This window comes from Lissotriton helveticus, chromosome 4_1 (assembly GCF_964261635.1).
Source record: "Lissotriton helveticus chromosome 4_1, aLisHel1.1, whole genome shotgun sequence".
In the NCBI taxonomy this organism is placed as follows: Eukaryota; Metazoa; Chordata; class Amphibia; order Caudata; family Salamandridae; genus Lissotriton; species Lissotriton helveticus.
The window spans coordinates 289,473,603-289,490,307 of NC_136063.1; the positions used below are offsets into that span (position 1 = coordinate 289,473,603).

Genomic DNA, 16,705 nt, shown 5'->3' on the forward strand with positions numbered 1-16,705 from the left:
TCTGTGAATCGGGCCCAATGTCTTCTCTATAGGAGGATTAATGTTATCACATATTTCTGGATAAAGGCGCACCAGGAACAATCACATTGCCAAAAAGTACAAAAGGTCACTGGTGACATTACGTTGTGCTCCATTATGCAGTTGTAGTGTGGAATATATACTGGACTTTTACCGAAGGAGGTAGCACTTACGAATTAACCGGTAGAAAGTTCCCAATTTGGGAAGATATTTTGTGCAAAACTGTGGACTCTTGTTGGATAAAAGGGCAGGTCTGGTTCCTTTATAGTCAAGTCACTCACACAGCTACTGAAAACCCACACAGACACTTAGACACCCACTCACACACTTAGGCACTCATACATCCACTGACCGATCTGCTCAGACACTCTCACACCCACTCACAGACCCACTGAGGCAATCATGCAGCCACTCACAGACCCACTCAGACACTCACACAATCACTCACACACTAACTCTCAAAGGTTACAGTTTTCAGTTAGGAAATAAAATGTATAAAACCTTAGAAATTCACTTAAAAAAACAAAGTTGACAGGGACGTTATACTTAGGAAACAATATTTAAAAAAACTTCGAAATAATGGGGGGCAGCGACGCCTCCAACTCTTAATTCCTGGAAAAAGGATATGGATTGGTGCATGCTCCAAGAAAAGACAGTGTATGTGGCTCGGGCTGCCCCTGGAAATGGGTGGCGGTATGGACCAACTGGAATGAGTATCGAGGTACCCTGTGTGAACCCCCATGTATCATGCCCATTGATGATGTAACTGTACTGTAAATTGATGCTATCCTAATGCTGCTTCGAAATGCCTATTGTCGAATAATTGCTGTGTCCAATGTGTTTTCCAACGACTCATATGTAACAAATGTTTATCTGATGGTGATGACTTCCCCTTATGTTTGATGAAATAAAAAGAATTATTAAAAAAAAAACTCGAAATTCAATGAAAAATACAAAGGTTACAGGAATTTTGTAGTTAGGCTCAGAGTTCAGTCATACAAAAACATAGCAATTCCAGCAGTTATAGTTACCTTAGCTACCTATAACTTGCGTCTCCACAATGCACTGCTTAGGATCTCACAAGCTGACCCAGGAACATGTTGCAAGCAGACACAGGAACATGAAACACATGAGCAAAGCAGATCTAAGAACATAACAGGGTTTGAAATAGTAGAGTTTTAACCACCTTCCGTTAGGCAACAATTGAGAAAAGCTAATAACCGATAAATGGGAGAGTATTCTACAGCTTTGATCCCAACATTGACCATCTACCGTCTCTAATGAGTTTAAAATATTGAGTGGAAACCTCTACAAGATGCAGACCAGCTGACAGTAAAGTACAACGAATAAAGTTAAACCTCTATCTGTTTCGAAGAGAGAGTAGAACAACAGCTTACGGATGCTTATAGATCAGGCAAGGATCTTCATGGTAATTCTGCATTCAACAGGAAGATTTTGATGGCTGCTCAAAGTATGTCTGCCAGTGGTTAAAACTAGATTAGCTTGGGTGTGTCTCAATGGTGAGAACACTGAGACTTGCTGCTGGAAAGGTGTATCATTCCCCCCATACATTTGACCTGGCTGGACTATCTCATGCCTGGGCAGAAGGATCACATCCCAGGATTGTAGTTACCAAATACCCATTCCATTAGGTAAATGCAACTCCCGAGCAGTCAATATTCAAAAACTGTGATATATGAGTACAAAGAGTTTCTTTGTTCTTAGTTTTTTATTTTCTTTCTTCTTCACATTTCATTTGGTGTTCTCAATACACCTCATAGTCACTCCGGTAACTCCAGAATCAAACGCGTGTTTCGTCAGTTAGGTACATACACCTATGACTTCATCAGGGATGTTCTCATCAACCGTCTATTTTATAATAAGTCGAATATGAATGGTCAAACACAAGTTCTTCAGTATTTTTATGATAAGTTTATAATCAGCTTCTCTTTTTATTGTATAGTGTGATACATAAGCCAGGAGGTAATTGCCTGTATCTTGTTATCGCATCCAAAAGCCAGGTGAGACCACTGTTAAACAGATTGAGGGTGCAGAGCACTCAAGCAAAGAGATTTTTAGGATTGTTAGATCCTTCACCAACCCTTCTGTGGCCGAAGGAAAGATTATGCCCTCCTTGGCTTTACGTTCCAATCTATCCAACTTCTTTGAGAAGAAGATTCAGATCGTATACTCCTCTTTCACATCTGAATATCCCTTATTGGCTTCTCAGGCTCCAATAACATGCAAATCTGAGGGCACCTTTATAGAGTTTGCCCATATAACTTTGCAAGAATCTTTGGCTGAAATCTTGAGGTGCAAGTCGGGCTCTCCCGCTGACCCTTGTCCTCCGAAGATTTTCAGATCACTTGCGCACTGGATTAATCCAGTATTGGATTATATCTGGAATGTGTCTCTGTCCACAGGCATCTTTCCTGATGTCTGGAACCAGGTTCTCCAATTACCGCTCTTGAAAAAATCCTAATGCCGACCTAAAGGAACTTGGGAACTACTGTCCTATTTCTTTGCTACCTGCTTTGGCGAAAATGTTGGAAAATCTAGCGCAACGCCAACTCTCCACATATGTCGACTCTCATGACATCTTACACGACACTCAATCAGGATTCCGAACAGGATACAGCACTGAAACCGCCTTGGTGGAGGTGTCAGAATCCATAAGAATGTCAATGGACGCAGGAACGTCAGCTATGTTGATCCTGTTGGATTTATCCGCGGCCTTCCACACAGCCGCTCACCCCATACTGCTTAATAGACTTGAACAGTTTGGTGTCAAGGGCACAGCCCTGGCGTGGATTCAGTCTTATCTTTACAACCGCACTCAAAGTGTATTTCTCCCCTCACACAAATCTTCTTCTTAGCCTTTAAGGTGTGGGGTCCCACAGGGCTCGGCATTAAACCCTTTGCTTTTCACTGTCTACCTGGTAGCACTCTTCAAGCTCATTGACACCTGGCTGTTTTGCATACAGACGACACCCAGCTGATATTCTCCTTTTAGGATCAGTCAAAGCACTCATTTGCCAGATTAATGAGTTGCCTGAAAGACATCACTAGCTGGATGAACAATAACAAACTGAAACTAAATGCGGACAAGACGGAGATCATGTTCTTTGGCCAGCCCTCCCCCCCTTCCGCAGGACCTTGGGGGCCTGCTGAGTTGGGCACTCCACCTTGCCTGGCAAATAGAGCCAGAAATCTAGGCGTCAAGTGGGACTCAGATCTATCTTTCGAAACCCACATACGCCATGTCTCATCGATCTGATTTGGCAAATTAACAACTTTACAAAAATTCCTGTACCTCTTGCCAAAGGAGAGCAGGAGGACTGTGGTTCATGCAGAGGTAACATCCCATCTGGACTATGCTAACAGTCTATTCCTAGGTCTTCCCAGGTATCTAATTCATAGACTTCAGATGATCCAGAACGCGTCTGTGAGGCTTATTCACAGAGTGCCTTTCCGCCAGCACATTTCCCCTTACATCAGGCACCTCTACTGGCTCCCTGTTGCAAAATACATTGAATTTAAGGCCTTGACACTAGCTTTTCGGGCAATGCACAACATAGGGCCGGGATACCTCAGAAAGAGACTGCACCCATAACAATCGGTCGGCACTCCGAGATCCAACTCTAAACTCCTACTGTGCGTCCCCCGATTTGTCAAGGCCAAAAAGGGAGGAATGGCCTTCTCGGTCAGGACAGCTATGCTATGGAATGCTCTACCTCTGCAACTCAGCACTGAATCTGATGGGAACTCAGATTCAGATCTCAGGTTCTGAATCTGAGTTCCGAAAGCAACTGAAGACGTGGCTCTTTGGCTATGTTAATTAATGCCCTTATCTACTCCTTACTGCCGCAAAGCGCCAGGACGCCTCTGTTTGAGGTAGCTGTTTGCGCCATATTAAGTAACTCTATTATTGTTGTTATTATTATTATTATTATTATTATTATTATTATTATTATTATTATTATTATTATTATTATTAAATGGAGAGTACTCCAACCATGCATGTGTAATGGCCATTACCAGGCAATACCTCCTGGCTTATGGAGAACACAATAAAAAGAGAAGCTGATTATAAACTTATCATGGAAATACTGAAGAACTTGTGTTTCACCATTCACAGAAGGAGGCTTCTTCCTCACATAAACTGTGGTTGGTTGGAGTGTTGCCATTGTCCTGGAACAAACCTTCTACTGGGTCTCCCATCAAAATAGTGTCTAGCACTGCCTTTCACTTCTACACCTCCAAGCTATAGGCGAATCTTAACTAACTCAAATTAATAAATAATATATTAACTCAATGGTCATACTATTCATTGGTGTTACCCCAAGAGCAGAAGGTGGTGCATCCAATGTTCAGCTGATGATTTTGGTATAGTGGCCGTCTTAGATAATGAGGGTGTAGGTCCCTCATGTTTACATCATTATTGGGAGTGTCAATGTCATCTGGGTACCTGCTGCCATTGTTCTCCTCAGGTGTCAGTGCTGTACATGACCTACTTGGTGTGGGAAAAGTAACATATCTCAACTTTTTTGCGTAGTTCCTCGAACTGTTTTTCACTGGCATATTATGAATCTGGCATTTATAGGCTGCTAATCAACCCGGACACCTAAAACATGGTAAGTAATTGACTTACTCGAGTTGGCATATTTTGCTTTTAAGTAAGTTTATTGTAATACTGCACAAATAGTGCACAAGAGGTACGCAAGCCAGACGTCATATGTGGGCTGCAGCAGGGCCTCACTTCACCTACATAAGAGACTCTAAATCATGACAGCGGCTGCAGCGGCCACATGTCAGTCAAACCATTGTGACACATTTAAGCCCACTTCTAACATTGAGTACTGATCGGTCAGTTGTCCCTTGAAGCCCAGAAGATATAGTTGCCTGCAATAACAGAATTCAAAAGTGCTCCTTATCTTTCCTCAACCCCTAGCAGTCTCCAAACTGCTTATGCTTGGCTTCTGTTTACTGTGGCAACTTGAAGCAGAAGGTTATCAATTTCAGAACAGCCCAAGAAGAAGTGTGATTTAGCTCCCGCTATTTTGGGGTAGCTGGTATTCTTATTAGGAGGGCAGAGGGAGTTTACTTTATAGGAACATTAACCTACACTTATCTGAGGAATGTAGGAGGAGGAGAGGGAATACGAAACAACTTGACAAACTTGACAGACACAATGATCTAGCTGCTAGCCTTTCTTTCATAGTAGCCTTTCCAGAGCCAAGCTGGTGTGTCTACTCCACGGGTGTACCAGAGTAAGAGGCCCAGTTTGACCAGTCCCTCTCCTAGTGGGGAGAAGGAGAACCCTGATTTCAGTAGATCAGCTCTAGTGCTCACGCAGTTGTGATAGCCGTTTGAAAAACTAAGGGGCATATTATCAAGAAAGGGCGTTACATTATCGCCGCTTTTATCGGCAGGAAACTGCCGATAAAGCGTCGATAATGGGCTTGATAATATGCTCTATGAATTCCAATCGAAGCCCATGTTAGATGTGATAATATGCCCCTAGAAGTCTTAAAATAGTGCTTTATGTGACTTTGCTCAAACGTTGGGAAGAATGCAGTGTTACTCTGCCAGGCACCATACTTGAGGTCCAAGGGTTGAAATTTTCCCTTTGCCTTTTTCCTGGAAATAGTAGAGGGGTAAGCATTTCCCCTAGTGTCAACAGAGCTTAATTGTCTATGCTGCAACACTGATCGCTTTTCAACTATTGGATGATCTAATTTTCCTTAATTAGTGGGTATCCTCATAGGTAGATAATTCGCAGGGTCTCAGAAATAGTCTATGGGGACAAGTGAGTGGAAGAGCCCTAGGTAAAAAGATGATAACCCACTCGAACTATCCAACACCTGTTGTTTGCTGTCGAACTAGTAGGCCTGATGGGTATGTGTGTGTGTGTTTTAAGTGAGTGATGTGGGGCCACCCCATTGCTCAGAAGGTATAGCAGGGCCTATTTCACCTAACATGTACCTCTTTATTTGTTCTTCAGTAGAACAGATTGCAACTCAAGCCGTGTTGGCACACTTGTTCAGATATCTGTAGTTTTTTAGGAGATTGGAGTTAAGTCCTTGCTCATTTCCTGGACAGGTTAAACACGAGGTAGAGTCGAATGCAATCCCTTACAATGCACCTGTGCCCGCACAGAAGTGATATCTCGCTCCTGTAAAGCAAACACGGATTGGATCACTTTTTCCTCTCTTCGTAAAGAGTGTATCACTCCCTAGCTGTGTTCCTCAGTTGGGGGCCAAGAAGTAGGCCACACCTGAATAGTAAAGGAAAGCAGCAATGTGACAGGGAGAGGCGAGATGGGGATGGAAATAACTTGAGCACATGAGGGTGTGGGGTTCAGAATTGAGGTACACTGGTTAAATGATCAGTGGCGCCCTGAAAACTATATCATGTAATCCAGTATCAGAAAAAAAAACTAAAAAGAACTAAACAAAACTTTGCCAGTGAAAGATGAATAATGCGTGTATTTTTTCGGGAAGGTGGTGCCAGAATCTTGAGGCGGTCAACAAAGATGGCTCTCAGTGAAATGCAGGGAGGATTTTAACCCTTCCTGTTTGGCTTTTAAATGCCTGGATGGAATTTAAAAGTATTTTGTTAAAAACCCAGCCTTTACCTATACCAAGCCACTTAGCGTTTGGGGATCGTCACCACAGGCTAGATGTGAGATCAGGGGCAGCCACAGGTTTGCTATTTCATCCCTGCCTCATTGAAATTCTTCTATGTCTAGTCACTTCCTCTATTCCATAACTGCTTTTGGGAGCATGTCACACACTGCTGCTTAAGTAATCTTCTTGGCTATTGGTAATCAGAATTTGTGATTCTGTTCCACCATTCTACAGCTAGACCAGGTGTATTGAGATGTATTGATAATGAAAAGAGGCATCTAATAATGTTGGATGTTAAGATCGGTTCTTCTGCCAAAGTCAAGCCATGAACAGTAATGTCTGGCTCATTTAGAGATGTTTACTGTCCACAATCATATTAAAATATATGAGACACGATTATGAATACGTGCATGTTTCATTTTCCATGTCACTACAGGGTCTATGACAACGCTACTGCGAATGCAGCCATGCAGCAGGCCAGCACACTGCTGGAGATAGAGGAGAACCTCACGACAAAGAGCCTCGATCATTATCACCGGCACATTCGAGATGCCTGCTCCCCGCTAACACTCTTCTACGACGATGACCTCACGAGTGACCAGGATAACGAAATGAAAAAAGTCACCTTTCAGATTAAGGTACAGTATGCTTAGGAGCTATGTTGGAGCGGATCTAAGGAAACCTTGCTGATTGTCTCAATCACTACTGGTTTTGTTGACAGTCGGGGTGAAACGCCTTCATAGGAATACGCCTGCCTTTAACTGAGAGCCTCATTGGTACAGTGGCCCGCCTCTGTTGGGACTCATAAGTCTTACAGTGGGTGTTCTTTGCTAATAATTTGCATACCCACAACGTTTGTGGGTGCCTTTAATGATCATTGAATCTCTCAATAATGGCCTGCAGTGGGCAGTGTACACTGTGTGTCTTTATCATGGTCCTTATTTGCCACAACTTAAATATTGTATGGTTCATAAATGGTATTATACAATTACATAAAGCAAATACCTGTAAATATACTTTTTGTATCTCTTTCAACTGGTTCTCTTACCTGTGTACTACACCAGATCCCCACCAAAACTATTTAACCTCTCCATGACTCTATTCTTTCCATGCCTATAAGTTTGCCCAATATGACATCTTCTTCCTCTTTAAAGTGCTGTGTTGCACATAAGCTATGATTTAAGTTAGCAGAAAATAATTTGGAAATATGCTCTTTGTTATATTCAAAGGGTAGATTGGTGTTAAGCTTGAAGTCGTTAAAGAGGTAAAACTAGAGGCATCTACTAAGGTTGGTATTTGACAGAAGAGGAAGAGATGCAAAATAAAGGACAACAGATTCGGCCTGAATGAACTGGCAGGTCACCCCTTAGGTGGGGTCTTGAACACTTGACAAATCAGCCTGGTTTTCAGTGCCTTTCTCAGGAGTTAATGGCATAGATGTTTCTGAAACTGGGGCGAGAGAGTTAAACAGACTCTAGACCTATTATTCGGAAATGCCTGCTTACAACAAGGCATAGTCGAACTTTGGAACTACTAAGATTTTCTTGTCAGCTGATCATGGCTGATGGTCACGTGAATAGTACTAACAGTTGCCCACGAGGCAGTTTGTAGTTGTCAGGGAGGGTGGCTAAGAATTTTAATTCCATACTATTGTGTCTTTGTGCACAAGGGCGACTATTTTAAGTTGCCAATTTTCTTACATTTTTTGGCCATTAGAAGTATATGATAGCGATATGCAATCGAGTTTCCTTGTCTTCAGTGTCAGTGTGGCTGCAGCATTCTTGCATGGGAATATCCCCTGCATGGTAGAAGGGCACATTCCCTTGTCCTGAGTGCCTCGCTACATGTGAACTGATATCCTGACTTTTGGTTTGGGCCCGGCGCCATGCTAAAGTAGAGGGTGCTCAGAGGCCTATGCCTGTCCATGACAATGTGAGGTCCAAAACGTGTCATGTGACAAGGAGGTGCACACCTAGTGTGTCCTCATAACAGGCAATGGACTGCAGTCTTTGCCCTAGATATGCCACGTAAAGCGGTGGTGGCAGCGTCCCATGCTTTGTGAGTTTCTCATGTGACTAGACTAGACCGTTTTCTCTGTCTCAATGACAGCCTGTCCACTAACCCTCTTGAGCAAAGGTGATACCCAGAACTTTGCTCTGATATTGCATATGCATGTCAAGTGTGCATGTATGTGTAGTAGTGTGGAGGACAGATATGATAGTAGGACTCTCTGTGTGTGGGGGTCTGAGTGCTGAAGCCAGTGGGATACATTTTGGATACCTTTTGTTTAACATGGCACAAGACAAAGGGTAAGGATAGCTTCCCCAGACAGTGGAAACTTGTTGCCTGCATTCCTGTGACTGGAGGCTGGAAACACAGTCCCTGAAGTGAAGAGAATGGAGAAAGTGCTACCGTTAGGAATTCTATGGGGGCCTCGATAGCAATGGTCTGCTGATTAGTTCTCCCTGAGCACTGTCATTGGTAGAAGGGTAGGGTTGGCTGCAATATCTGTTGTGCACGGTGTCTACGTTTCTAGATTAGGCCTATCCCTTTTGTCTGTCTCTGATTACCACTACAGGAAGGCTGATGACAGCCAGGTGCTGAGATCTCACACATTATTGTGTCTGTGTTTTGGTACTCCTGTTTGAAGCCAACCCCATTTCTACCTGCTGTTAGAAACATCATTTTGCACAAAGACTGTGTCTGGAAAGCTGCCTGAAAAAAGATATTAGAAAGAGAACCACCTCAACCCAGTTTTGGAGTCTTAAACACTGGATCTACATCTACTATCTGGAAACTGTATGCAAAGGTGGAGTTCAAACCACCTTACTTTGTTCCAATCCCAAATTATTCTTGACCAAGGAATGGAGTAATTGAAGAACTATTGTGTAACCAGAGCTGGTGTCTTCCTGAAAGCCGGTATGCCAGAAGTGAGGAGATGTCACTTGAAGCCAGCACTTTCTGCTAAAAGAGCAGAGGATCTGCCTAAAGAGCCTTGTAGCCTGCTTGCCTGCTGAAAGATAGAAGGAGGGTGTTGGGCTCTTCAGAAGGAGAGACTGTGCAGGAGGAGAGGCCCAGCAATTCCTGGCATGTTCGACACCCAGAGGAAGCTGATGTATAGAGAGCAATCCAGAAGTGACAAATACTGCAAGCATGGGATCCCTGCACATCAAGTTGGCTCCCCAAACCCTGCCCCAAACAAGACTGCATGGACCCATAAAAAAGGAAGGATCAGCAGAATAAGAGTGAGTGTGTGTCATACATTTATTGTACATCCTGAATCACTATGCAACCAAAAACAGGTAAACTTAGGTCTTAGCTTGCATAAGGGTCAAAGACCGACGTGCAAAGGCACTGTGCACTTAAGAATGTTTGACCATGGTTCGAAAAAACATTGAACCAAGTTGCTCTGCTAACAAGTGAGACTGCTCAGATATATCTACTTACCCCATACAGAGTTGGGAACTTCAAAGACAAAAACTCAACCATAGTGGGAAGGAGAGGATTGATAGGGAGAAGGGGATGTAGTGCTGCACTATCAGACACAACTGCTTACAAACATATACTACTCTCCCATATTTTTCTATAGTACTATGTTTTGGCATGATTAAAGAACTATCATTTTCCATAAAAGGTAAGTGCTGGGCTGCAGATTTCATTATTGTATTGTATTTTATTGTATTGTAGGATGCTTGTTTCCGGTTCAGGGAAGACCTGGCTTGGCAGTTCGGGCTGAACAGTTCCCATGAGGCACAGGGTCAAGACTGATTTGCATATAGCTGGGTCTGAACTGAGGTGGCGAAGTGAGCTAAAGAATAATGATGGATTAAACTCAGATCTGTGTCTGGGGGTGAGTGTCTGAAAGGTTTCAGTACTCCGTCAATCATCTCCTTGTGTTTGCTTTGTTTGCCCTAAATTGGCAGGGCATGCCCAGATGTGGGTACCTTGCTCACTTTACCACTGGATTCAAACTAGCCTGGTTGATGAAGGGTGTTACCCAGAAATCGGTCACAGGATGATTGTTTCCGGTTCAGGGAGGACCTGGCTTGGCAGTTCAGCCTGGACTGTTCCCATGAGGCACAGGGTCAAGACTGATTTGCAAATAGCTGGGCCTAAACTGAGGTGGCGAAGTGAGCTAAAGAATGATGATGAGTTCAACCCAGATCTGTGCCTGGGGTTGAGTGTCTGAAAAGTTTCAGTGCTCTGTCCATCATCTCCTTGTGTTTGCTTTATTGTATTTGCTGCCTGACTGTCCTTAGCTCTAGGCCCCCACACTACCTCCTTAAGAATCCGGTGTCTGCTCTCCTTAACTACCCTGAAAGTCAAGCATAGTAAGGGTTGTTTTTGACACAATTTGCAGAGCCATAGTAGGATGGACCCCAGGACTCCAATGGCAAACTCTCACAGTTGCAGCCAAGTAGCCCCAGTGTGACCTGTGGCCCCTGGACGTAGTCTGAAAAACATTGTATAGGATATGTAGCCACCTCACCACCATTCCATCAATATGGTCCTATGGGCACAGCAGTAAGCAGTTTTTCCTGAGACAAAGAGGATAGATGCAGCCGATGAGTTTAATTTTGGGAGAAATTTGGAAGAAGCAGAATGCTAAGAGATTATGTGAGCCTGCTGGAATGTGGCTCCATTGAGAGTGACTGGTCAAATATGATTTTAAGCCTTTTTTTGTGTTTTAAAGTTTGGGATTTCTTAGTCTTCTATTTAGGTCTGCTGCATTTTAGAAGATGACTGGTAAGGTGCTTGGGAGCACAGGGTGTGAAGAACATTGTTTTTTTCCAAATTTAGGTGAAGTTTACTTCTATTCACTTACTTACAGATGTTGCAAGTTGTCATGCCTGCTTTTTGAGGACCAACAGTTGATGGACAGAATGCAGAACAATGTCATACATTCGCCCCACCTAAATCCCACCCCACGCCACCCCACCTAAATCCATCATTTTTTTGCTCACCATGCCATTCCAGTTTACTTTGAACCCAGCCATCTGCAAATCAGTCTTGACCCTGTGCCCCATTGGAACAGACCACTCCGAACTGCCAAACCAGGTCCTCCTTGGACTGGAAAGAAGCATCCTAGAACCGGTTTCGGGCTTTGAGCCCTCATCAGCCAGGATAGCCTGATTCCAGTGGCATGGAGAGCACGAGACACGTCTGAGCATACCCGTCCCACTCGGAGTGACAAATGCAAAAACAACAGTTAATGGACATAATGCAAAACAATGTCATACATGCTTGTTTCTGCTTCCGGTCCAGGGAAGACCTGGCTTGGCATTTCGGACTGGACTGTTCCCATGAGGCACAGGGTCAGACTGATTTGCATATTGCCATGTCTGAACTGGGGTGGGGGAGTGAGCTAAAGAATGATGATGGATTAAACCCAGATTTGTTGACGGGGGGGTGAGTGCTTGCAATGTTCAACACTCTGTTCATCATCCCCTTTGATTTTGCTTTGTTCACCCTAAGTTGGCAGGGTATGCCCAGACGTGGGTCCCTTGCTCACTTTGCCACTGGATTCAAGCTAGCCTGGCTGATGACGGCTGATTAGCCAGAAACCGGTCCCAGGATGCTTGTTTCCGGTACAGGGAAGACATGGCTTGGCAGTTCGAGCTGGACTGGTCACATGAGTCACAGGGACAGACTGATTTGCATATGGCCATGTCTGAACTGGGGTGGCGGAGTGAGCTAACGAATGATGATGGATTAAACCAGATCAGTTGACTGGGGTTGAGTGCTTGCAATGTTCAACACTCCGTCCATCATCCCCTTTGGTTTTGCTTTGTTCGCCCTAAGTTGGCAGGGTATGCCCAGATGTGGGTCCTTTGCTCACTTTGCCACTGGATTCAAGCTAGCCTGCCTGATGACGGCTGATTAGCCAGAAACACGTCCCAGGATGCTTGTTTCCGGTCCAGGAAAGACATGACTTGGCAGTTTGCGCTGGACTGTTCCCATGAGGCACAGGGTCAGACTGATTTGCATATGGCCATGTCTGAACTTTGGTGGCGGAGTGAGCTAAAGAATAATGATGGATTAAACCCAGATCAGTTGACTGGGGTTGAGTGCTTGCAATGTTCAACACTCCGTCCATCATCCCCTTTGGTTTTGCTTTGTTCGCCCTAAGTTGGCAGGGTATGCCCAGATGTGGGTCCCTTGCTCACTTTGCCACTGGATTCAAGCTAGCCTGGCTGATGGCGGCTGATTAGCCAGTAACCGGTCCCTGGATGCTTGTTTCCAGTCAAGGGAAGACATGGCTTGGCAGTTCGGGCTGGGCTGTTCCCATGAGGCACACGGTCAGACTGATTTGCATATAGCCATGTCTGAACTGGGGTGGGGGAGTGAGCTAAAGAATGATGATGGAGAAAACCCAGATCAGTGGACTGGGGGTGAGTGTTTGCAATGTTCAACACTCTGTCCATCATCCCCTTTGGTTTTGCTTTGTTCGCCCTAAATTGGCAGGGTATGCCCAGACGTGGGTCCCTTGCTCACTTTGCCACTGGATTCAAGCTAGCCTGGCTGATGACAGCTGATTAGCCAGTAACCAGTCTCAGGATGCTTGTTTCCGGGCCAGGGAAGACATGGCTTGGCAGTTCGGGCTGGACTGTTCCCATGAGACACATGGTCAGATTGATTTGCATATAGCCATGTCTGAACTGGGGTGGGGGAGTGAGCTAAAGAATGATGATGGATTAAACCCAGATCAGTTGACTGGGGGTGAATGCGTGCAATGTTGAACACTCCGTCCATCATCCCCTTTGGTTTTGCTTTGTTCGCCCTAAGTTGGCAGGGTATGTCCAGACGTGCGTCCCTTGCTCACTTTGCCACTGGATTCAAGCTAGCCTGGCTGATGACAGCTGATTAGCCAGAAACCGGTCCCAGGGTGCGTGTTTCCGGCCCAGGGAAGACATGGCTTGGCAGTTCGGGCTGGGCTGTTCCCATGAGGCACAGGGTCAGACTCATTTGCATATGGCCATGTCTGAACTGGGGTGGCGGATACGCATCTATGTAGTATCCTATTCCTGATGTTTCAATGAGTTTGTAAACTGATCTCATGGTTATTTTGATGAGATTGTGAGAGAGGATTTTCTCTCAGGCACCCCACAAGTGACAGAGGCCAGGTGAGCTAATTCTCCCAGGAAGACCTCCTGCTATTTTGATTATTGACCATGCGTAAGTATTTGTGGTAGAGGATGTAAATTGCAGTGGATGTGTCACACAGATCAGTAAGGACCAACACCTTTATCTATTTGTTTGTGAATATTATTGGTGGGTTTACCAGGGTACATTCTCTTTCAATTGCAAAATTGAACTCTGAATTTGCAACACTCACTAGTTGCATTTAAACCATATGAGACTTACACAAAAAACTGAACAAAGTTCTAATTGTTATCCAAACGATATTAACCAGCGTCCACATGAATAATTGTCAAAATAACTTGGGGCCCAATGTAGGACACCAAATACCGGTCGGTAATGGCCAAAAATCCCGAATTTTGGCCGTTACTGACCGGTATTTGGTGTTTAAGATGTAGGGGGCCTTAAATTTACCGATTCGGTAAATTTACCGAATCGGTAAATCTAGATGTAGGTGGCACTGAAAACAGTGCCACAGGCCCTTAAGAATTCGTTATTTACAATGAAATACTATTTCATGGTGAATAACGAATTCCTGTATACATGCCCATCTGTGCATGTACACCTGTGCCAAGTGGCACACATACATGCCCTAAGGGCATGTCTGTGTGTCACATGGCACACAAGCCACAATCAGGGGTGCAACAGGGTGTCAAGGTGACACCCTGTTCCCCTTGCCAATTCGGTAATTTTACTTGACATTGATTCCTATGGGCTTCAAGGCCCATAGGAATCAATGGCAAATACCGAATCGGTAAATACCGATTCGGTAAATACCGAATCCTACCAATTTGGTATTTTTTACAGAATTTTTACCTACATTGGATTTACCGATTCATAAATACCGAATCGGTAAAATTCGGTATTTATGAATCGGTAAATCCAAATTACCTAAATCTAGCCCTTGGTATTTAAACTTTTTTTAATGGAGTCATTCAGAGGTAACTACTCCATCATCCATGATCCAAAATCTCAAATATTGCCATGACATACGACTTCCTATTCCTTCAAATCCTTGACAGCACAATCATTGAATACCAATAAGCAATCTCTAAAAATAACCTTCATTAAGGATGACCTTGTTCCGCCAAGTATTATTGTTAAACTTAACCTCAATAAACATGAGCTTCACCAACACAGTTATGCTTTGGTTCACATTATACTTCCAGACATCATTTTGTAGAGATGGAATCCTCCATATCGCCATAATTTCCTATCCCTTTGGAGTTTCATGTGGGTCCATTCACACTATCGAGATATTCAACTTGTAAATGTAGTGCATCGGAGTACTACTTGGCTAGCCCAACATTGAATTCAATATACTCAAGGCACACAACTTTGCCTTAAAGTGTTGCCAAGTAATAGCATTCTTAAACTCAGATCCTTCCCTGGACATCATTGAAACATGGATAGCTGCAAGTGTATATGAAACTCCATCCAACAGTAGCTGAGTGTTCCCTCATAAAAGGAGGGACCACTGAGTCCATCTTCCAGAAGAGACCCAACATTTTGAACTTCGATGTCTTGTCTATCACACTTCATCCTGTTTTAATTCCTTGGATTTTCCAACAGACTCCTTTTTGACATTGAAAGATAATGTCAAGATAAAAGTGCAAATAGCATTGATCCAGGTGAGTTTACTGCTCAAAATCCAGCCCTGTTCACTTTTATGTATGTCTGGTTCAAAATTGACGCCCTTGTATTATCACACATCAATGGAAACAACAGACTACTCCCTGGTCTCCCCAGTCCTTATTGACATCATTCAAATCATGTCCTCATGTTGGACATAGCGGCTTAAGTAATCACGAACCTAAGAAGGATGAAGTACATCTCCACTACCTTGAAAGAACTGCATTGGCTGCTAGCTGTGTTAGCATCCACTTTAAAGTTTATTGTCTGATCTATAAAGGTACTCCACTTGACCACATCTGACTACCTTTCTTCAAAACACAATGTATCTGGTGGTGCTCAGACGTCCCTGTCCAAGTTGAAATTCCTAAAGCCCTAATATGTAATCCACACGCTAAAGGGCTTTGTTTACATATGGACCAAGACCCTGAAATCACCTCTCTTTACAACTCAGACTAGCTTGATCTGAAACGCTACTCAGCAAAGACTCAAAACCACCTGTTCAAAATCTTCCTATCATCTTAGATTTGTTTTTTTCTCTTCTCAGCCTCACTCAGCTATGTTGCTGTTTTTGTTTTGCATTTGTTCATACATATTGCTCTGAGTTCTTATTGTAAATGTACCTGTCGGTGTCCCAATCCTCCTTTTTAGGCAATGTTTTCTGCTGCTTTGTGCAGCAACACACGTCCCATTTGGTCTAGGTTCAAATAATCAGACAAAAAGCAGTGGATTTCTTGTGATTAATGCAACTTGTCACTCGAACCCCATTGTGAACTTTGGCATTTAGTGTTTGTTGTACTACTGCTTAACTTATCCTCGAATTCATTGTGATCGAGCTTCAGCTTTGCAATCATGGCCCCTCGTGCCAGTCTGTTCAGGATAACAGTCAAATATTAATGTATCTTACAACTCAGCCCAACCTCTGAGAACGTTGATATTTTAGTCTGCATGTTTCTAGCTTTACCTCTTATACCAAGTGACAGTTCTTCAGATCCTACCGGAGAAGATGTGGTGTAACTGCCAGAGCTGCCGACTTTAGAACTGGGGACCCAGGTTCGAGTCTCAGCGTCAGTTCAACATCCTGTGATTCTGGACACATCACTTAATCTCCCCATGCCTATGGACAGCGCCTGGATACCCTCAGGAGTGATTAACCTCGCTCTACAAATTTGAGTATTAATCTTATTTTTATTCCACCCAGTTGTGGATTGGAGGAACGCCAAGTTGAAAAGAAGCCCGTAACAAGTCAGGACCTACCAAAAGAAGCTTAGATTATCCCTATATTA

General features: G+C 43.8%; 1 protein-coding gene across 1 annotated transcript in view; it reads left to right on the forward strand.

Moving 5' to 3' along the window:
- Nucleotides 1-16,705, forward strand: part of LOC144827992 (uncharacterized) — a 557,648-nt gene that overhangs the window by 389,564 nt on the left and 151,379 nt on the right. The window contains exon 16 of the mRNA XM_078686140.1: nucleotides 7,084-7,285. Coding sequence (XP_078542266.1) covers nucleotides 7,084-7,285 — 202 coding nt within the window. The remainder of the gene's footprint in view (nucleotides 1-7,083; nucleotides 7,286-16,705) is intronic.